We start from the raw sequence: 23,810 nt of genomic DNA on the forward strand, positions 1-23,810 counted from the left end.
TTGTAGGGGCTGGGATAAATTTCCTTAAACTAACCCTGGCAACATGGAGCCGAGCATTATCTTGCTGAAAAATTGGACTCCTGAGATGATTAAGGTAAGGAAGAACATACGACTCCACTACTTCCTGATGATAACGTTGCGGTCATGTGACCTCTAATAAAGTCTAAAAGTGAACTACTTCCATAAGTAAAAGCACTCCATACCATAACGCCCATTGTTTGGTGAAGTCAATATCAAACAAGTTCGTCTGACTCCTTTTTGCCCGTCATGTCCACCCAAGCAGAATCGGGATTCATCAGAGAAGACGACTTGATGATATTCCACATTTCAAAGTCGTTGTCGTCGATGCTCATCTGTTAATGTAGTTAACATAAACAATTTATTTATTTTTGCGAGTCCGAAAAGGTATCGCATTATGTAGTAACCTATTTACAAGCAATTCCATCCAGTCGATAAAATCCACCGGGCCACGCCGCTGGTATGTAAATTCGGTTTCGGGTTTTGTTGTTTCACCGGTTTTCTTCGATTCTTCCAGTTTGTTTTCCTTAGACGATGTACAAACAGACATACATAACAGAGTCCAGCAAAAGCACTCCATACCATAACGCCCATTGTTTGGTGAAGTCAATATCAAACAAGTTCGTCTGACTCTTTTTTGCCCGTCATGTCCACCCAAGCAGAATCGGGATTCATCAGAGAAGACAACTTGATGATATTCCACATTTCAAAGTCGTTGTCGCCGATGCTCATCTGTCAGAGATAGTACAAAATGGGCCCCATAATGTTGAAGTTCAAATGATCTTACACGGCGGTAAATCGTTCAGACACTTACAACATGTCCTTGTTTTCCTAACCACTCATCAGCCAAAGATCTACTTGTCTCTCTTGAACTTCATATATGTCCCTTTAACGTCGGGTGTCTATTCTTCTCCGATTTTGGACATTTTTAAATCATGCCTGGCAACATCTCATAACAGTAGTTATGTTATTATAATCTAATTCCTTTCTCAGTGAGTATATAAACTAAACTCTAACAACCAAAATTTAATATTTTATATGCCTAGTAATTTAATATTACATGAAAATTCACTTAAAATTGATTTTATAATAAGCTGATCAGCTTCGGTTTTATAAAACCAACATCAAGGAAAATATTCAAAAAATATTCATAAAATCAAATTTAAAAAATATTAAAAATACGACTACTAATTTCAAAGTAACTTAATTTTAGCTGAAGCAAGGAAATATGCATCGAATGTTTTAACTGCCTAATAATCTAATATTACAAGAAAATTGAATTTCTTTTAGTTAAATTTCGACTAGTTAGTTTTTATTGCTGTTTTTTAACTTGTAAAATTTGTCGATATTAAATCAGAATTTCTGTTTAGACAATCTAATATCAGATGAAAATTTAGGTAAAGAAAAATACCTCGATATTCCCTTTTATGTTCGTTCGCTGCGTAAAATTGAAAGCCACATCGGATATACTTCAATTTATATTTTTGCGATCCGGCTTACGAACGCATATACCGAGCAATGAAATAAAATTACATCCGATATACTTACCCCATGCATGCAAAACTAATAGTCAATTTGAAATATTTACAAATTTTATTTATTCCTAGAAAACTTATCAGTATAAAACAAGTCTACGGAACTCCCTACGAAATTAAATTAATAACTATAGTAACAATAAGCATAAAAAATTATTATTTGAACTAAATCATTACGATTCTAGAACCTTTCACTGGTATTGGTAAATCACATTGGGCTTCTGGGGTGCGGGACGTGTTGCCTGTACTTGCGGTTGGTACTGTACGTTCCTTTCAGGAAGCGCCTGAAATACGAAATTAAAAGAAAAGCTTTACGTTTTCATTAATTCATTCTACGAACCTGAATGTATTGTTGGGGCTGTCTCTGGTACTGGGGCTCGGGCTTGGGTATTTTGACGACAATATCAGTCGGCTGCCGTGTGACCTGCAACACGGCCGGAAAAAAATCAATACGACGGCCCATTGAAAAAAAAACTAAAAGCGTCAAAAAATTAACATTCATGCCCCATGCGACGCGATCCCTAATAACGGCGCAATAGGTTTTCGGTTCTTTCGCTTTGCCGTTTTTCATTTTGATACTGTCCCGCGTGGAAATATTGCGTCCGAGCACTTGACGGAATTTGTAATGCTATTATGAATCGGCTCTGTGCAATTTTATTGCGGCCGGCGTTGCAACAAACGCATATGTTGGTTTGAAAGAAAAATTGATTCCGAGGGTGTCGCACAACTCCCGACCTATTCATTAACGAAAAAATAAAATTCGGTGCGATACGCTGACTACGTGACACAATCGTGTCGGTAGTCGTGGCTAGCAAATGATGGTTAAAATTTTTTTTCCCAATGTTTTAAATGACCTAACATTGTCAAGTGAAACAAAAAATCAAAGCTACAGTTTTGGGATAATTGCAGAACTTTCTGTAATAAGTAAGCAAAACCTTCAAATTCCAAGAAGAAAGTGGTTGTGAGGACAAGAGTGAAAGTTTCTTTTCAGTATAACACACTTGGAGGAAAACAGCCGTAGAGAACTCCTAGATGTTGATTTTTTTTAAGCCGTCGGAATCAAGGAATTCTTGATCCGCAAAAATCGTTCTCTATCTCTCAATAGAGGAGATCATAATGTTTGTTCCATTGTATGGGCCTATTCAAACACATTCCAGCACACCAGACAGGTTACACATAATATACACATGTTGCCATAGCCAACCAGGTTCTTATCTAAATTCAAATGAAAATATTTGGAGATGAATGGCACAAGAAATAAATTTAATACAATTTTCAGTCTCAAAACAAAGAATAGTTTGTGAAGGCTGTAGAACATACTTGGGAGAATATAGACGTAGAGTGCTCTTGGACTTTGGCTTCTTCTATGTCGATGAAATTAAGATATTAGTCAGCTGCAAGAAAGATTAGTCTATCGTGGCAACATAAGAATGAAAGACTTCTTTGAAAGAAAGAAACATTGAGCTGATGTGATTACAAGCAATGAATGATTAATTATTCTTTAATTATATTATTGTTATGATATTAATAAATTTAGATAATATATATTTAAAATTTAAAATAAACACATAAATATTCTTAATCTTTGATTCACAGGTGAACAGCAGAAAGTTAATTTTTGGCAAATAAACTATATGAAATCCTGTCTGACTTTATCACTACCTGTTAAAAGGTGTAAACATTACAATTGTTATCGTAATCATATCTTACATTTACGTTGTTTAACTTTCAACTACAAGCACTACGCCACATTGTAGGTAGTTCAATCATTATTAACAAATAACACAAACGATTTTCTATGATTTCTACAACACCATGTACTTTGATTTTTTGGAGTAATGGTTAAAACGAGGCTGAAAAACGTTTAATCCGGTTTCTGTAATGTCAATATGAAAGTTGCAATGGAATTAATGCAGGCAATAATTTACCAGATAGAAAACTGACCTGCACATATTCAAATGCACTTTAATTTTATAACAAATTCATATAACGCCCAAACCGAAATGCTGAATAGTCCGTTTTATTGTTTTTAACTTAATTGAACGCCCCTAATTGTACAAAATAAAATCTCATGGCCGTAAAATGTGTTTTAAAAACGGTAAATATCTTTCAACTAAATAAATTTAATTCTATTACTGTAATTGCTTTCGGTCTGTTTTAATTAAACTGAATTGTATTTAAAAAAAGTTGGTTAAACAATTTGCAAATTGCATGCAAATTAAGGTTTCCTAAAATTGATACGAATCAGCGTTTTTGTTTGGGCCAACATGAAATGCTGATACATCATTTCAAACCGACGATTGGCTTCAAACGTTACCTACTAATGGAATGATTACTTCTAAGTTGAAATTATATTGCAATAATTACCTGCGAAAAATATATATGGATGTAAACGACATGTTTATTTCAGATAGTCAACTTGTTTTTTTTTTTGAGTATACAGAAAGAAGTCAAGCGATTATATTAAATAAATCGAAATTAGATATAAAGATTATTTATTTTTGTAAATCTTGACTTTTGACTTATTACCTACAAAACCAATGTTTTTATCGGAATCAGCATAAAGTGGAAGTCACAAAGGTATCTCAAATTTGTAAACCAGTATAATTGTGCTTTTTTCATATATTTAAGTGACAACGATGCATTGGACATACCTCGGCCTTGAACCCCTCCTTGGGGTCGGCGGTATAAGCTACCGTCCTGATGAAACCATCGGAGTCGACCACCGAATAGCTTCCGGTGATTTTGTTGCCCTCCCTTTGTTCCTTGCGGTTCTGGTAGTTAGTGTAGTGATCGTCCTTCACGTCAAATCCGAACTGATACGACGGATTGGGCTGGAAATTTCATAATTAAAATAATTAATACCGATTCCGCAATTTCGTTTCGTATCGAACTAATAATGGCGATGCAATTTTAGTTCGGATCAGGCAGTTGTCTGTAGTATCTATTAATAACGCAAGGCAGGATTGGGACTGTGGCAATTCGACAGGATAATGAAATTTGGAATTTCTGGAATTTAATCCGTAGACGGCACCAACAAACTGGAATTTTTTGTAAGGTGTACCGAAGCGTCGGTAGGTAAGTTCCTGTATAAAATTTATGAATAACGCAATCGATTTATGAGCGGCGGATTAATACTGTGGCTTAACGACAGGATAAACAAGTTTGCTGACTTCCTGGATTCAATTCGTGGATGGTGTGTCTTCCTCTGGTAGCACCAATAGACTGGAATTTTTTGTGAGGTACGTCACAAAATTACGGAATTTAAACTGTAGACGGTGCATCTCCCTTGGCTAGCATAAATAAAAACTGGAGTTTTTTGTGAGGTTCAGCGCATCGTCAGTTGGTGAGTTTTTGTTTAAGTTTATAACGCAATCGATTTACGACCGGTGAAACTGAAAGTACCGCACATTAATTAAATCAATCAAGATGGCGGGTATTGAATTTTGTAATATTTATCCAAGTGAACTTTATTATCGCATAATCTTAACCTTTATCCCTTCCAATAAATATTATTGGTAAAACACTTAACGATTCTGAAATTGCGATGCTCACATAAAGATAAGTAGATTATAGAAGCTTATATCGTGACTAGGAAAAACACTTGATATATATATATTTGCTGACATAACCTATATTTATCAGTTTGATATATTAATTCGATATATCAGCATCTAACGTCGACGTGACTCGCCCCATACAAAAATTGGAAGGCAGATTGTAACTAATCGTTCCGAGGCGATTGTGTGATAGCAGTTTATCAATCAGAAATGTATCAGTTCATTGGCTATAGTAAATCAATTTCAAATCGCCATCCACAATAACACTTTCAAGAGAACGAACGCGAAGCTAATCAATCGACGGTTGTCGAGAAGTCGAGGGTTTCATGTTCAAAAATCATATGTTCTTGTTAAAAGCATCCGGTTTATTGTTTTGGGATTGGATTTAATCGGAAATATTATGAAGTATTGTAAAATGAAGAAAGTGAGTTTTAAATATACAATGTAAATGTAAAATACTTTGTTTTACTTAAATATATTTTTGTGCAAAGTTTAAACTTTTTTTATATCAATGGTTTCTTTACTGAAATACATGAAAATTTTGTTAATTCATTGGACACATTGATGTTGTATGTCTGAATTAATTCATTTTTTATTTGCCAAGAAGTCAAGAAATGATTTAGTTGGTTGATTCTTGTATTTTTTCTGTTTTTTTTTTATCAGAAACCATTAATCGGGAGTTTTTAGTGATGTCAGCAATATTTAGACCTTGATATTTCATATTAATCATTTCTCTCTTCTCTAGAGTTCAATATTTCTGTCTTTCCACTGCTAAAATTGTTGTTAAATAGTGTTATCAAACGAAAATATATTTGAATGTGCCACCTAATTACACTAATATATAAGTATCCCTCGACAAATATTTGCTGATTTTTGTATTAAAAATGTATCGAGTGTTTTACTAAAAACAACATACTTAAACTTCATTGAATAATTTAATTTACTGGTATAAATATACAAAATTTTATATTTTATGATACTTTTTTTGAAGTCCATTTTTGAACTGAAGTAACTGAAAACTGTTACTTATAATTCTGAAAAACTCTTCTAATTTGAATATTTTTTAGAATTCGTTGGAAGTTGGGCGTAGGTTCGTGGCCGAACAGGAGAGACAAATTGGTGCTTGCAATTTTATCGAAGTGACTAAACTATCACAACCATAAGAGGCAATAAGTCCGGTGGAACGTGAAGCATTTTAAAATCCCACCCATCAACCGGTTAAATTGATTAAAAAAACTCTTATCTCTTCCGACTTGCAGACTCGGCTGAAAACTGCGCCTGGCCATGCGTGCAGACTCGAAAGCAAATTAATATCTTGGAATTAAAAAGTTCACATGTTGTTTTACGTTTCGACGGTTGCATCAGATAAATGTGTGTCATTTACAAAACTCGTCAGCTAATGTGATTTGTGCCGAAACGAGGATTCAGTAAAAAAGGGAATATTATCTGATAAGGGGTCAGGATACGAGCTATCATTAATTAGTACATATTGTATTTGGAGGAAGTTAGAATTATCTTGGTCGAATTCTCTGGACAACTGGTATGAAATAACGTATACTACATACATACTTTACATGTTTTTTACTTTTTTTAGAAAATTTCTAAAGATGGGTGGCGAAGAGCAAATGCCCAATCAAACGCGCATGGTTTTAGTCGACAATGAACTCGTTCCGACCAAACAACTTTTATTGTCGAGACTGGATAAAAAAATAGAATACCACCGTAAAATGAACTCTTCTTATAAGATGTTGTATGATAAAGTGTCAGAGACAGAATTACTTCCGATGATGAAATTTGTGGTGGATTCATTGCTAAAAACACTTGGTGCCAGATCTGCCAGCACCTATAGTGAATTTTCTTTAATAAAAAGAAAATTACTGAGGAGTCAATCCAGCGATGTCATTTTCTGGCAAACCTACATGGAATATTTGGAAATTGAAAAATTGGAGAACCAAGAAAATGCTGATCACATACGAATCGTACAGGATATACTACAACGAAACGGTATTGTTATACCTTTTCCATAATTTTATGTGTTTTTACGTGTATATACTTGTATATATATTATGTATAATGTTGTATGAAACGAAACGTTTTTACCTGTTTTTTTGAAATGTGTTCATTCAGTACCAATAGGGGAACAATACTTTTTGTTTTGTAAATTATTTAATTTTTTATTAGAATGTGATACCCGTCTTGAACAATAGTAATGTGATATCTGTTGGTATCCATTTCGGGTACCAGCCTGGTGCTGTAAGAGAAAATATCTTAAAAGAGACTATACCCACACTCTAAATTTGGGGTAAATACTCTTTTAAATGTATTTGTTCACAAAGCTGCCCGAAACAAAAGTATATTTTCTTCAATGAAGAGAAAATAGGCATACACTTATCTATCAGGCTTTCTTAAAAATTGAGGAAAAGGAGAACGAATTATGTTTAATCATCTACACGTACACGGTATTGTTATACATTTTGTGTAGTTTTAAATGTATATACGCATATTAGTATAACTAGTGTATAAATAATTTGTATTTTTTTAATTGTGTTCATTCAGTACCAATAGGGAACAAAATACTTAATGTTTTGTAAATTATTTAATATCTTACTGGAATCTACAATACATCATGAACAATGTGACACATGTTGGTATCCCATTCAGATACTAGCCTTGTTCTGTATGAGAAAATATTAGAAACACTAAATGTTTGGAAAATACACTTCTAAATGTATTTGTTTGCAAAGCTACCAAAAAGTCTATTTTCTTCAATATATTGTATTGGTATTGTCGCACATTTTGTATTATTTATGTTTTTAAATTTATATACGTGTATATTATAAGGCATAGTATAAGATTATTCACTTAATACCATTAGGAAACAAAATACTTCTTGTTTAAAATCTTGCTGGAATCAGCCTTTTTATATTATAAACAATAAATTTTTTAACAAATCGTGTCCACTTGCATTATTTACTTCATTATTCCAATCAGTACTTAGTCTGCCCCACCTTATTCCATCCTGAACCATTCGACGTCAGTCCATAGGTGGTTATGGTTAGCCAAAGTTCACAACCCGATACTTCCTGTTTAACGGAGAGTGACGAAAACGTTTCCTAGCTTTAAGACCAAAAGGTTTTTAAACATCTATTTAAATTAACTAAATTCACTTTAAGGATTTGTTCAATGCATTAGGTTAAACCTGCACAATCCGGATTACGAAAACTAATCATACTAGGTATTAACTAACTTCTTGAGATATATTTAATTTTTGCAAACTTACAAAGTCGTACGTGCAAAAGGCGATGTCTTCCGGCGACAATTTTGATGATGAACACCACTTTCAACATGATATACCTAACAACGAAAAAATCCCGACTTATGAAGTGGTGTTAGCAGAAATCGAAAGAAACCTACGTGTGTTCCATCAACTTAAACGTGGTTTTACATCAATCTATGACTTGGTATCTAGGATGGAACCAACACCTCGCTCTAAGATGGTAATAAACGTCAGTCTGAAATTACTTCTTTATAAAACGGAAGAAAAAATAGCAGTGGTGTCAACAATGAAAAAAAACTTAGTGATGCACAAAAACATGAGAAACCTTGTCTGGTTCGCATTGCTGGATTTTGCGGAAGTACATGAATCGGAAAGACATATGAGCATTGAGCTCATAGATCAACTACATTGTGAACTAGAACGTTGTGGTATACATTTATGACAATTAATGTTACTTAGTTGTAGTTAGTGTTTGGTATGTATTGTTGTTGATCAACAATATTATTTATTATTTAGTTATTTACATAAACTAATAATAATAATAATATGACATAATATTGATTATTATGCCATAGTAAATAATATGCCAACTACAATTAATGTTAATTATGTAGTTACTGTTTGTTGTGTATTGTTGTTGATCAACAATATTATTTGTTATTTAGTTATATACATAAAATATATAATAATATGGCATAATATACATTATTATCCCATAGTTACTGTTTGTTATGTATTGTTGTTGATCAACAATATTATTTATTATTTAGTTATTTACATAAACTAATAATAATAATAATATGACATAATATTGATTATTGTGCCATAGTAAATAATATGCCCTCTAGAATTAATGTTAATTAGTTGTAGTTACTGTTTGTTATATATTGTTGTTGATCAACAATGTTATTTGTTATTTAGTTTGTACATATCATATATAATAGCATGACATAATGCATAAAAGTAAATATGTCATAATAAATGATGTGGATTACAAATTTGATATTTCATTTTTGATTTACCTATAGTCAAATTTTGTTGCCAACTTTGACACAAACCCGATTTCGATAGATAAATTGGATAAATATGTCATTTGTGTCATTTACAAAACTCGTCTGTAATAGTCAATGATTATATAGAACTATTAAAAAATAGTTACAATATTGGATATAGTTCATAGAAAAATTGGAGAGAATTATTTTACCAATTTGCTTCTTAGTGATAGAACAATGTCTTTAAATATGGCCGACAATTTTGATCCTGATGAGTTTCGATCAGAAACGCTTCACAATCAAATCGTACCCTCTCACGAGACTTTAATGGCCGCCCTCGAGAAGAACATAAAATTGTTCGAGGAAGTGAAACGCAGATATGCTACAATATGTGAGTTAGAATCAGAAACCATACTACTTCCACGCTCCAGGTTTGTGGTAAACTCTATTCTCAATTTACTTCTTTATAAAACGCAAGAGAAAATAGAAATAGTAATGACTATGAAGAAAAACTTGTTGAAGAGTAAGAGCATGAGAAGTCTTATTTGGCATGCATTTTTGGATTTCACTGAAGCACAAGAAAGAGACAAACATGCCATTATTGAGCTCTTACGCCTTTTGGTTAATGAACTAGCTGAGCATGAGATGTTTTGATGATGAACTTATCATGAGACATGCCTTAAACAATTGATATGTAATATCTGGTGGTATCCATTTCGGGTCCCAGCTATTTTTTCCTCCTGCTGAAAAAGAAAGTTTCCTTGTTTATTGTATAATATTTCATTATACAATTTTGTATTGTAATGTAATCTTGTATATTTTGTAATTGTTTATTATACTACATAATAGATATAGTAACTTCCACGTTCCATATTTGTGATAAACTCTATTCTCAATATACTTCTGTACATAACGCAAGAAAAAATAATATCGACTATGAAGAAAAACTTGTTGAAGATTTTAGTGAAATAACATACAAGAATGGAATAACCATACCATTATTTATCTTTTACGTTTTTTTAGTTAATGAACATGAGATAAATTGATAATGAACTTGTTATAAGAGACACCTCTTGAATAATTGTTAGTGGTGTCCAATTCAGGTACTAGTCTTTTCTTCATCCCACTGGAAAGGAAAGGTTCGTTACTACTCTTTTTGTTATATATAAATCGTTGCTTGTTTATTGTATATATACTTCATTAAAAATTTTGTATTGTCATGTAATCTCCGTATTCTTATATATTTTGTAATTGACACTAATAAACTATCATATAAATATTAGACAATATCAAAAATACAGCATCCTTAAGATTCAAAATTAATATAATTTAAACTTAAATATCTTTTTTACCTAGACTTTGTAATTTAAACGAATTAATTCAGGTATTCTGTTATCTCCATCCATAGCGGCATTTGTCTTTATAGAACATGGACGCAATAGCAAAAAATATGGAATTTAATTATCTTAATTTCTTCGAGGTGGTAAAAAAATGAAAATAATTCTCCCCCATTCAAATTTGACAAAATATATTTTTTAATTATATTTATGGTTCTAACAAATTCTTCCAAAAGAAACCACACCCTCTAATGAAAAGGGACTAATTGATTAAAGTTTTCCAGAATATTTTAAGAAAAACCAAAATTTGTTTGCGTACCACACTGTATATAATACTTGTGTGACTGGTGACCTTGAGGTGACATTGAGAAGGTGTATTTTTTAGTAATATCTGTTCAAAATATACTTTTGTACAAAACGCAAGAGAAAATAGAAATATGTATTGACTATGAAGAAAAACTTGCTGAGAAGTAAGAGCATTTGATCTCGCCTGGCTTACCTACAATAATTGATTTTTCATTTATAGAATAAAAAGGATTATACAAAATAGTCAAATTAATTCTATACCTAGACTTGTATATCTTCTTCAATCACATCCTCGGTATGTCACAAAACAAATAAACATGGGCAGTATGAGGAATTTTAATATACTGCGTTCGATGAATGAAGAAAACTGCAATAGGTTTAAAGAAGTTCTACTTCGAGAAATAAAAAGGTCAATAAAAGCTTTTCGGAAGGAGAAAATGAACATCATACGCATCGTAAACTTCATCAAGAAGAGAGTTACCAATTATGGTATAAAGAAAATTATTTGCGATCTAGCACGCGCAATTGTACTCCAACTGAATCAGAACATTGAAATTATAAAGATGATAAAACATAGTGTGGTTCAAAGAGGAGCTCTACACATATCTCACCATTCATTTTTGGAATTTGCCCATATGATAGATGATGGAATGGATCTTAGAGAAGCATTGTTCGCCGAATTGTTCCTTCATTTGGAGCGGCCAGGTGTGCTTCAAGTTTTAAGGAACTGATTACAATGTTCTCATATCCTCAAAATTTCAAGAAACAACTTGTTTATTGTGATAAATTGTGATATTAAATAAATTTTAACCAAAAAACATTTTGTATTAATGAAATTCTAATACTGGTACGTGCAATGAAGAAGTGCAGATAGTGAAGCGTAATTAAAATAGGCATTGTTGCCGAGACTCAACCGACAATTTCGCTCTAATTATGCGTTGCAAGGATTCTATTCTCCAGATATTCCCTTGCATTCATCGAAAATAAAGGATGACAAATTATATTTAGTTTTCAATTAAGCGAACCACTTATTCCTGAACAAAGCGCACCAATCAATAACATACCAAGTGCTAATTTCACCAAATCAGATGCAGAAATGTGTATTTTTTCCACTAACTTAAAGTGGAAGATGATTTCTTGATCTGCTGTGGCGTGAAATCCACGGAGAATTCATTAACTAAGGTCAATTACGTTAGAATGATTCGATAGGGTAAAATTGCATGAAAGGCTGGTACAGGAAGGAAGCTGGCTGTGAACCGAAAATGATACACTTTCACTAATATGGTTAACGAGCGATGGTGCTCCCTCTACGCGATTTAATATACACGTAGCCGGGAAGAAAACGACATGGAAACGAGAAATTAATTTCGCCAAACTATCATTTTAATTAAACTACATAATTTCTATTGATTTATTTTGTTGTGAGGCATCGTGTAACGCAACATATCGTGTTTATTGCCTCACTTATGTTCGCACGATGTAAGGGATATTAAACCCAGGATTTCTCTTCGGAATTTAACGCCTGGGATTTAATATTTCATAAAATATACACTAAATGGTCATTGTCAATGTTTTGTTGGGTAAAAATAAAACACGCCGTGCACTAGATTTAAATTTCTGCTGCTCGAAAACCAAAAATAAAACGACCTAACGTGAGAGTTTCAATGGAAAGGAAGCACTGCTCTGACACAACTCTTAAAAGATTCATCAACATTTCTAGCTGTGGTTTGTTAGAAAAAATATAAGGATAACCTTTAAAGAACCAAAAATTCAATTTAAACCGGGATCAAATTTTGGAGTAAGTTGAATGTAGATAAACAATTTCATATATAATTTTTGATTATTTTCTTTTAAAATGTTAAGCTACAAATGATGAATGAACAAATATTTTGTAATATCAATTATGATTGAAGCAATAACACTCTATATCTTGACAATTCAAAGAAATTGTATTATTCGTTTTTTTATTATTATTTAAAAAATCTGATTAGTTGGATCCAATATCGATGTTAAAATGCCTAGAGCACGAGTACGTGAAATTTATCGCCAGCTAAGTGAATTTGAAAGGAGTCAAATTTTGGTCTACGGGAAGCGGGTTTTTCATTTTGAGAAATCGGTAATCGCAGAGAAATAAAACTACTGTTTTGAAATATTGTCAAGCGTGGTTTAATAATGCCCAAAATTGGGGAAGACTGCCGGACGTGAAAGAGGCACAAATATAAGGTCATTTGGATTGTAGCAGACTACATCTTGTGCTATCTCTGACGGCAAATTATCGAAGGCAACAACTACAGTGGTGTAGAGAACGATAACATTGGAATATGGAATAGCATCAAGTTGTCTCCTCTGATGAATTCCGATTCTGCTTGGGTGGACATGGCATACAAAAATGAGTCAGACGACGTCGGGAAAAAGGACATCAACCTCAATTTGGTGTTGAGCGACATGTATACCGAACAATGGTCGTTATGGTATGGGGTGCTATTGCTCATAGAAGTATTAGAGGCAACGTGACAGCGCAACATTAACTTCAGAAAGTAGTGGAGCTGCATGTTCTTCCTTACCTTAATCGGCTCAGGGATCTAATATTTAAACAAGATAATGCTAAGCCCATGTTGCCAGGGTTGGTTTAAACTTTTTTGAAGACTTTTCACCACCTTTGACCCATAGAACATGTTTGGTTACTCCTTGCTATAACATCTATGTTTTACCAAAACAATATTAAATTTGAACACCACTTTCTTGGTGTTGCAATTCCTTTGTCAGTAAGTATAGATTAAAATATAAGTTAGTTTTCAGCATTTTTGATTATTTTAAAATGTCAATCTACAAATGATGAATGAACAAATATAATTATTATTTTCTAATTCTAAATATGATGAAATTTGGAATAATGATTGTGTACCATGATTCACACCATATATCAATTTTCAACAAGTTGGTGTATTAATTTCTTTCATTCATTCACACCCTATTGCATCACTTACGTTTGCACGATGTAAAGTATATTAAAACAAGGATCTCTCTGTGGAATCCAACGCCCCGGATTTAATATTTCGTAAAACATACTTAAACGGTCATTGTCAGTGTTTTGTTGGTTTAAAATAAAAGACGCCGTACAGCAGATTTAAATTCCTGTTACTCGAAAACCAAAAATAAAACCTCTTAAAGCGGGAATTTCAATGAGAGCCAAAGCACCGCTCCGACACAACTCTTAAAACATTTATCAAAAACCACCGGCTCCGGTCTATTAGAGAAAATATAGAGTTAATCCTTAAATACTTCACTGGCCAACCACTAAACGTATAAAGCGTCCGAAAATTCGATTTAAACCGTATAATATAATATCCACAGTTTTTGAACGTGAAATGAATGGCTTGTCAGATTTATATTTGAAAGTAACAAATTTCAATCCTCGGGCGCGTCGACCGTCCATACGGATTAAAAACTTGACTGATTGCTTTCGATTTTTGGCCATCTATATTTATGGGTATACGAGACAATTTAATAAGTTTTCAAAAATGAGCACACACACTGATGATTGTGTGCCTATGTGTGTGTGTGTGTATGGAGTTACATTCGATATTCGTTCATTCGTTCATTGTTTGGGAAACAATTTCATAATAAGTTATTTGGGCCTAAATTACGTTGGATATATGTTATCAGCATGTTTACTCGCACAACTTGTCAAAATTTAATAATGCACTAGTTTTACTATAATGTTTGTTTTAATGCCATTTGCTTTATTATAACTGTAATGAAATTTATGGTTGTCTGCGTATGTGTAATAGATTGTTTCCACTTTAATTAATTTAGATAAAATACTAAACAATATTGGATTATTAAGAACAGTTAATTTAAAATTCAAATCAGCACATGATTGTGCAATATATGAAAGCTGCATATCGCACATAACGAATTTGTATCATAAATAGAGGCAATCGATTTAATTGATTAAATTATTTGCATGCAAGGGGAAACCAGCTTAATTGTAACAATATTCAATATAACTACAGAAATTTTATATTCAAATTCCCGTTGAACATCGCATGATACCTTCAGATGAACGCTCACACTGTTTACCTACTTAAACCTTTACAGAGGGAAAGTTATTATTTAAAAGCAATTTCAATTATTTTTGTTTAATATTACTATAATCTTGACTATAGTAATAAATTATTATTTTCTAACACCAACTATGATGACATCTCTGTGATGATTTTAGCAATATTAACACCATATATATTGACGATTATTTAAATGTAGCTAAAGATAAACAGTATCATATAGAATGAAATATAAATTGGAATTTTAGCATTTTTGATTCTTTCTTTAAAAAACGATCACAACTAATGAATGAACAAATAAAATTATTATTTTTTAAGACCAACTATAATTGTAACAACATTAACATACCATATCTTAACGATTATCATATTATTGTATAAATTAAATGCTAAAAAACAGTTTCATATAAAAAGAAATATAATAAATAAATAAAATATTTATTTTCTAACGTCAACTCTCTGATGATTGTAGCCAATATTAACATCCCATATCCTGACGATTATCATATGTTTGTATAATTTAAATGTAGCTAAAGAAAAACAGTATCATTTAAAATGAAATATAAGTTGGTGTTTTAGCATTTTTGATTATTTTTATTTAAAAAGTCAATCCACAAATGATAAATGAACAAATAAAATTATTATTTTCTGAAACCAGCTATGATAAAAATTCCATAATGATTGTAACAACAATAATATCGATTATCATATTATTGTCATTTTTTTTGTGTAATTTAAATATAGGGAAACAGGTTAATCTAGAATGAGATATAAGTTGGAGTTTTCTATAAAAAGTCGATCCACAAATAATGAATAAACTAATAAAATTATTATTTTCTAACACCAAATATAATGAAAACTAATACAACTAATGATTGTAGCACTATTAAGAACCTAAATTTTGACAATTATCAAATTTTTGTGTAAGTTAAAAGTAGCCAAAGAAACAATTTCATCTAGAAGGAAATATAAGTTGGTGTTTAAGCATTTTTGATTATTTTTCTTTAAAAAGTCAATCCACAAATGATGAATGAACAAATAAAATTATTATTTTCTAACACCAACTATGATGAAATCTCTATAATGATTGTTGCAACATTAACACCCCATATTCTGACGATTATGAAAATTTTGTGTAATATAAATGGGGAACAATTTCATCTAGAATAAAATATTAGTTGGAGTTTGAGCAATAATAATTATTTAACAATATTCAACATAACTACAGAAATTTTATATTCAAATTTCAGTTGACCACTCGCAACCTTCAACATGAACGTTGACACTGTTGTACCTACTGTATCTACTTGAACTTTTACTGAGGGAAAGTTGTTATTTACAATCGTTTAGTAAAAATATACATAAATTTTAATGATCAGTATAGTTTCCATAAATCCGCCGCGAAGAACTAAACATTTTTACAGTGACTTATTGATTATCGCCAGTAATTATTTTCATTGCATCACCGAATGGGAATCGGCCACAATAACCACTGTTCGTCGGAATTTTCTCATGGACGCATCGGTTGACAAGGGGGACTTTCATCGATTGTAATTGCTATTAATTTCATACGGGTAAGAAATCGCGTTTTCTAACTCGCGCCGCGCTAATTAATTGCGTGATTTTTATGTAACGATTTTAATTATTCCATTAATTTAACTGGACGATGACAGGTCGATGAAATTGATAACGGAACAATCCAATTACGGTTGCTCGTAACGTCGATTTGATTTTATGTAATGTCGGCCAATAAAACTTACATCATAATCCTCCGGATTTTCCTTCTCGGGCCGTTGGGGCTGTTGCTGTTGGATCTGTCTGTACTGCACCGGTATGGTGATGGTTTGCGGTCTCGCGTATTTGATTTGGCCCTGCGGCTGGGCAGGGGACGTGCTGTAGTATTGTTGGGTTTGCGGGATCGATGGTACCGGAACGGGGAGCGGTTGTCTTCTCAGGGTGGCGGAGGTCAGTTTTCTTTGAGCCGCATCTATCGCCTCCTGAGCCTGGCCCTGCTGTTGGGCTGCCTGAATCCTCTGCAGGTAGAGGGGGCCGGATGACTGGGCCACTCTCTGTATCTGAAATAATAATAAATGCCTCAAAATATTTATTTTAATATTGAATGACGAGTGGCTTCTATTAGACAGTTTCTTCAATAACTTGATGCTTTTTTATCTACAATCTATAAATTGTTAATTATCGAATAAAATTAATATTTTTTAACATCAAATAAGAAATATTATGAAAATTATTGAATAATTGTAGCCATTAACATCCTATATATTGATTATTATTATCTTAATCCAATAAATCAACTATAAAATATAAGTTGATGTTGTTGCTGCTACTTTTGTTTAAAAAATTAATTTGCAAATGATAAGTGAACAAATACAATTATACTTTTCTAAAACCAATTGTGATGAAAAGTCTGTAATGATTGTAGCAACATTAACACCCTATATCTTGACACATATTTTTGTATAATATAAATGTAGCTAAAGGGAAATAGTTTTTTCTAGAATGAAGTTTAAGTTGATTTTTAGCATTTTTAATTATTTTTCTTTAAAAAATCAATCCACAAATGAAAAAACAAATAAAATTATTACTTTCTAGCATCAACTATGATTAAAATTCTGTAATAATTGTAAGTATGTTAATAATCTATATCTTGATAATTATCAATTTTTTGTGTAATTTAAATGTACCTAAAAGAAAATAGTTTCATCTAGAATGAAGTTTAAATTGGTATTTTAGCATTTTTTATTATTTTGCTTTAAAAAGTCAATCCAATGATGAATGAATAAATAAAATTATTATTTTCTAACACCAACTTTGATTAAAACTGATGATGACAAATGATTGTAGCTAAAGGGAAATAATATCATCTAGATTAAAATATTTTTGATTATTTTCCTTCAATCCTCAAATGAGTGTACGAACAAAAATTATTATTTTCTAACACTAAATGTGATGAAAAATCTGTAATGATTATTGCAACACTATATCTTAACGATTTTAAACATTTGTGAATGTTAATGGGAAACCTTTTAATCTAGAATGAAATTTGAGTTGGTATTTTAGTATATTTGATTATTTTTCTTTAAATAGTCAATTCACAAATGATAAATTAATAAATAAAATTATTATTTTTTAACCCCAACTATGACGAATACTGTAATGATTGTAGCAAAATTAACACTCTATATAATGACAATTAACAAATTTAAATGTATCTAAAATAAAACATAACTACATATATATGTAATTCTACTCTACCCAAATAAAGTTTCAACCGATATTTTATTAACTTTTCAAATATTTAGTTAGTACCGATTATAACTATATTATTATCGTTTGCCACGAAATAAAAGAACTTTCCAAGCAAATTTTTCACTTTTAACATAAAATTTCGTTTTCCACATAAAAAGAAATTGGTTAAAAAAATATTCCGTATGTCGTGCCAGACTTATATTCCCATGACATTGTGGCAGTTATTACCTAAAACGAAATGACATTTCACAAATAGTTGCGTTACACCGAGTCCAAACAATTTAAATGCGTCCACAATGCAATAAAACAACCATCACTTATATGTGCATTGCCATTTTCATTGACTTTCTCTCGGATTTTATTTCCCATGCCCCGTTCTATTAAAACCGTGCCAAATGGAAATCGTCATTTAAGTTTTCTGATAACTGCTCGGATGCAGGTATTTGCAAAATTAAATACTAAAATAAAATTACATTCAAACAATTACGGCGCACGGATCTCTCTCTTTCCCCCTTTGTGACGGTCTGCGTTGATTTTTTTCTACTTTTTGAACGGGATAAAAAGAGAGATTTTATATGCACAGCCGTGTACCGGTCGAAATAAAGAAAATGGAATTAAAAGCCCGGTATTTTCCTTGTGTTTTTAGAGATGGCATACGGATAAGAATATGAGTGCGCTTTTGTTGTCTAATCAGTTTATGCATGTTCTGAATATAACGGCATGGTTTAATGCAATTCACCTGTTCTGGTAATTAAATACGAGTGGAAAGTCTCTTAAGTGTGTGCCATTTGAGCATTTTTAAGATAGAAACTGCTCCCATTTCTTTTATGGGCTCCCAGTGGTACTACATGAAAATATTAAAAACGAACCTAGTAGGAATTTAAATTTTGGTATCAAATGTTGTTTTGTATGGTCTGTGGCTTTGGAAATTTTATGACCGGGCAAATGGAAAATGGCTTCTATAAATCTCATTATAATTAACCAGTTTCCTTGAGATGTGAATGTAAATTGGTGGCTTAAATTGGTTTAGGTTTTGTTTGAAGTTTAAGACAATCGATATGGTTGTCTCGAAAAGTATTGCGTCAGATCTATTTAAGTGCTTCGTTAAAACTTAACGAACTACATTTTGGACAAGGTCCTGTTTCCGTGTTACCATCATTTTTTTGAAATATAATTTTATTTTGATGTATTAGACGTCAAAGTTTGATGGATGTTTTGTGTGTGTATTGCAAAAACAAGGTTAACGTTTAATTTTCTAATATGTACTTTTCTTTTCATCATTTCATTATTGTCGTGTTAATTTTATATCTCGTGTCATTCCTGCATTTTAAGTATTAATTAAGGCATGAACTCGGTCAATGATATGTGTTATATCCATGCCAATAATTTGCATTAAGTTTGTCCAAAGAGAAATTTGTAACACATAAGCTATTATCTAACAAAATTCCATAATTATATTTTTTGTCTACTTAAGACACTTAAATATAACTAGCTCACGCTCGAAGAGAGGTTTTTTGCAGAATTAGAATTCGAACTTTCACATCTAAAACGCGATTGAAAGCAATTAAAAAATGTTGTTTTATTGGAATTTTAAAGCCTGACCACCCTTTTTTATTTATTTACGGTCGAGTTTAATTGAGAATGATGTGTTATATTGTCACTAGGTTTTATTAGAGACCAAATCAATTTTTTAGACTCGATTATATTTTTTATGTTTTAGACACGTTATTCGTTATTTATAAAAATTTTATGGCGTATTGGTTTTGTTGGTTGGGTGTAATTTTATTTCATAAATATTTTAATATTCGGTGTCAAACGAGAGCGTAAAAAATAAATGAAAATCCAGGCTGAACCATTAAAATTGGATAAAATAACGTGAAGAATTTAATTAACACCCAAATGATGTCTTTACATACCTGTCTGTCAACATTGGTGGCCAACAGCACTTGCTGGATGGGCTGTTGCTGCGTTTGGGGTTGCTGCTGCGTCGCGTAGTGCTGCAAACCATCCCTTTCCGTCTCGTAGACCGGCTGCCGGGCGGCTGGCCTTACGGCCAAAATCTGCGGCTGATAGGCGATAAGTCCGGGCGCCTGAGGCTTGTAACCGATTCCGGCGATTTGCTGGGCACTCGTGTAGGGATTGGTCTGGTAGACCGGCTGCGAAACCGGACTGGAACCGACGCACGACACGATCAGAACGAGTGACAGGAATCGCGACGACATTTTCAACGTCCAGTTATCCATTTATTCGACCGGGTGCATGAAAACGTTGGAGTAAATGGCCGTAAATGTAACATTAGATGTATATATACGGGTCGCGTCCCTACTACGCTTGCCGGCCACTTTCAATGAGAGAAAGGTGATATAGAAGGGTCAGTGTATTGTCCGTGTTGTGGCGTTTTTTAATTGCTTTATCAATGCATGGGGAACAATCGTGCGAAATGACTATCTCGACTACATTGCGCGTCTTTTGAAGTGGATAACTTGAATTAAAAATATTCAATTTGTTTTGTATTTTGGCAGGTAATTTTTTATATTTTTACAGCTTCAGTATTTATATTTATTTTACTTTTTAAATACTTTTTTATATACAGTTTTAATGTTTGAAAAAAAATTAAAATGACATGAAATCTGAATTCTCTCAAAACAGACTATGATAATCAAAATTAATCTAGAATACTTTCTTCCTTCTAAATTATGCAAAGAATATGAAAAACTTAATAGTTTTGAGAAATATTTAATGGCGTAGAAAATAGAACGAAATAAAAAGAAAACCCCTGGAATCTGCGTCACTGTAAATATATGAAAAAAGTTTATTACAATGAATTTTAGACTTGGGCCAACGGTTAAGGAAATATGAGGAAAAGTTATTTTGAAATTTAATGTAAGGAATTGTAATTTTTTCAGAAGAAACATAATGAAAATCTAAGTAATTTTGTAATATCCTATTCTCCTCGACAATGAATATTTTTTAAAACTGTCAAGCTTTTCATATTTTTTGCACAATTTAGAGGAAAAAAGGTACTCTTGATTATTATTTATTATCACAACTGTTTTTAAGATATTTCAGTTTTAATGTTAGTAAATTAAAGTGAAAATTATCAGTGACGTAAAAATTAGGGCGAAAAAAAAGAAAAATCACTAGAATCTACACCACTGTAAATATATGAAAAAAAGTTATATACGACGAATTCAAGGCTAATATTTTAGGATAATATATACCAAATTTAAACACAATTGGACCATAGGTTATGGAAATATGAGGAATTTAATTTCAGGGACTATAATTTCTTCAGAAGAAACAGTTTTTCTTCATTATTGGACGTAAATTGTTTATGATTATTATGTAATAGCATAAGTGAAATGTTAATTCAATTAACTTTTGAAATAATTTTTAACATATATTCCCTAAATCCAACAAAACTAATTTTATTCTGCAGAAAAATATTTTTTAATATCTTAATAAAAATAATCTAGACTGGTTAAAATTTGAGGCCAATAATAATGAAAATCTAAATAATTTTATCCTGAGCTATTTTCCTCGAAAATAAATTTTTGTTTAAACATGTCTAATTTTGAAAATTAAATTGAAGGATTGTAATTTCTTCAGAAGAAACTTTAGAAAAAACTTTTTCAGATTTTCTTCATTATTGTACGTAAATTGTTTATAATTAATAGTCATTAATCATGAACAACATAGTCATATAATAGTAAAACTAAAAAAATTATCCCGTTCTATTTTCCTCGACAATGAATATTTTTTAAATATATTAAACTTTTCATATACTTTGCACAATTTCAGAATCATAATATAATGCCATTAGTATTAGGATTTTTGAAATATTTCAAATTATACACTTCAAAACACATGCAGTGTACTTCGTGTGATATCAGTAATTGCAGGCTTCTCTCCAGCTTACGTTCATTCAAATTTTTCCGTCGCAAAAGTTCATTTTGCTTGGGCAATATGTCATTAGGTTAAACCATGTGTTCCACACAATTGTACCTGAGGCTGTTAATAAAAATTGCATATGTTCAATTTTTTCAAATTTCCAATTCCAACTCCGAACCCATAATCCGATTGCTCGTGAAAAAAATGCAGTTTAATACAATAACAATAACGTAGTTTCATCCACAATACATAACCAAAACAAAGGTGGAACTATAACGCAAAATCCGTTCCAATTCAGCCAGAAAGAAATTTTTCGACGGTCCGATCCCTGCGAACGGAATGTTCCGTCCCGAAGTTCAACGTCCAACTCCAATTACTGAATTGTTTGTGTTTTCGTTACGTAATTAAATCATTAGCTGATACAAATTCCGAACTTTCTCCTCTTCATATCGCCGGCATCCTTCAAATTTCAATAACCGTCCATAAGCCGAAGTCACGATACAATTTAAAGGGATAATTGGAATACCCCGTTACGTAAGAATCCCGAACAATCTATTATCACCAAACCGGGAACAAACATAATTTGCATCAATCAAAAGGCCAGATCTTCGTTATTAAGTAACGTAATACAATTCGTTTAATTAGCGAAATGCTCGATTCGGATTCGGGTCATTTAAATTTCAACAAGGCACGACAATAAATAACCCCTCTGATATGTTTATAAGGGACTGGGGGACCCCTAAACCGTGCTGCGATCTAAGGAAACCGTTCCGGGGATGAGATATCGAGGGAATAATTAAATTAGACCGTTTATCAGCGATAAAATAAACATTAATTAGCCACAATATAAAGCGTTTAATTAAAGAAAATTTGTTTCGGGCGAATACTTAAACGTCTTTGCGCCCCTTTCAGAAAACATCCAGAACAACCGTTATTATGAAATATGAACTCTTTTACTGCTATCAGTTTTCAATTGGAAGCCGTACACTAACACAATAATTAACATAAACGTGGCCATTTATTTCGTGCTGTCAATTTTTGTCCAGAAATGGAAGAAATAACGGAAACAATTCAATTCCCAGTGGTACAAAAAATTGCAAACAATGCACTCTTTCCCCATTATAATTAGTTCTGCCGTTCATCGTCTATCATTATTAAGAAAGCCTTTCCGGTTGGTTTTATTAAACTCATTTTTCACATACCTGACTCTTTTAACAGGGAACTATGACTTGTTTCGCGTGTACGAAAAAATCTTTGCTAATTTATTGTTATGGATATATAACCCGTAGGTTTTAATTATGCAACGCTGGAAGAGGAATTGATTATACCCACCAATGGTCGTTATAAATAATCAATAACGGCGTATCCTTATTACAAATTGGTCGATGGACAAATCCATTATTTGGTTAATCTCCCGCGAAGTGAACACTGCAATTATCAAATGTTATGGCTGTGAGAAGAACTGCATCCAAGACTATAAATAACACGTTGTCAAAGTTTTGTAACTGTTGCTATACGGTCTGGTAGATTTGAAAGGTGAGGAAGTGAACCTACGCGTCA

General features: G+C 32.1%; 2 protein-coding genes and 1 long non-coding RNA gene across 3 annotated transcripts; all 3 read right to left on the minus strand.

The window, feature by feature from the left end:
* Nucleotides 1–1,670: 1,670 nt before the first annotated feature.
* LOC109605627 (larval cuticle protein A2B) lies at nt 1,671–4,396 on the minus strand (the record flags this gene model as incomplete). The annotated part of the gene is made up of 3 exons (XM_020022219.2): nt 1,671–1,837; nt 1,894–1,977; nt 4,208–4,396. Coding segments are annotated over 3 exons (366 nt in total), but the record flags the coding sequence as incomplete, so codon positions are not given.
* Nucleotides 4,397–6,906: 2,510 nt separating this feature from the next.
* Nucleotides 6,907–8,928, minus strand: LOC126264735 (uncharacterized). Its single transcript, XR_007547392.1, has 2 exons — nt 8,528–8,928; nt 6,907–8,467 (listed from the first exon to the last, which is right to left on the minus strand). It is a non-coding gene; the product is annotated as an uncharacterized LOC126264735 (long non-coding RNA).
* Nucleotides 8,929–16,795: 7,867 nt separating this feature from the next.
* LOC126264640 (nuclear transcription factor Y subunit beta-like) lies at nt 16,796–20,611 on the minus strand. Its single transcript, XM_049963314.1, has 2 exons — nt 20,276–20,611; nt 16,796–17,167 (listed from the first exon to the last, which is right to left on the minus strand). The coding sequence occupies exons 1-2, from the start codon at nt 20,600–20,602 to the stop codon at nt 16,796–16,798; spliced, it is 699 nt and encodes a 232-aa protein (XP_049819271.1). The 5' UTR covers nt 20,603–20,611.
* Nucleotides 20,612–23,810: the final 3,199 nt, after the last annotated feature.

The sequence above is a fragment of the Aethina tumida genome, chromosome 2, assembly GCF_024364675.1.
Source record: "Aethina tumida isolate Nest 87 chromosome 2, icAetTumi1.1, whole genome shotgun sequence".
In the NCBI taxonomy this organism is placed as follows: domain Eukaryota; kingdom Metazoa; phylum Arthropoda; class Insecta; order Coleoptera; family Nitidulidae; genus Aethina; species Aethina tumida.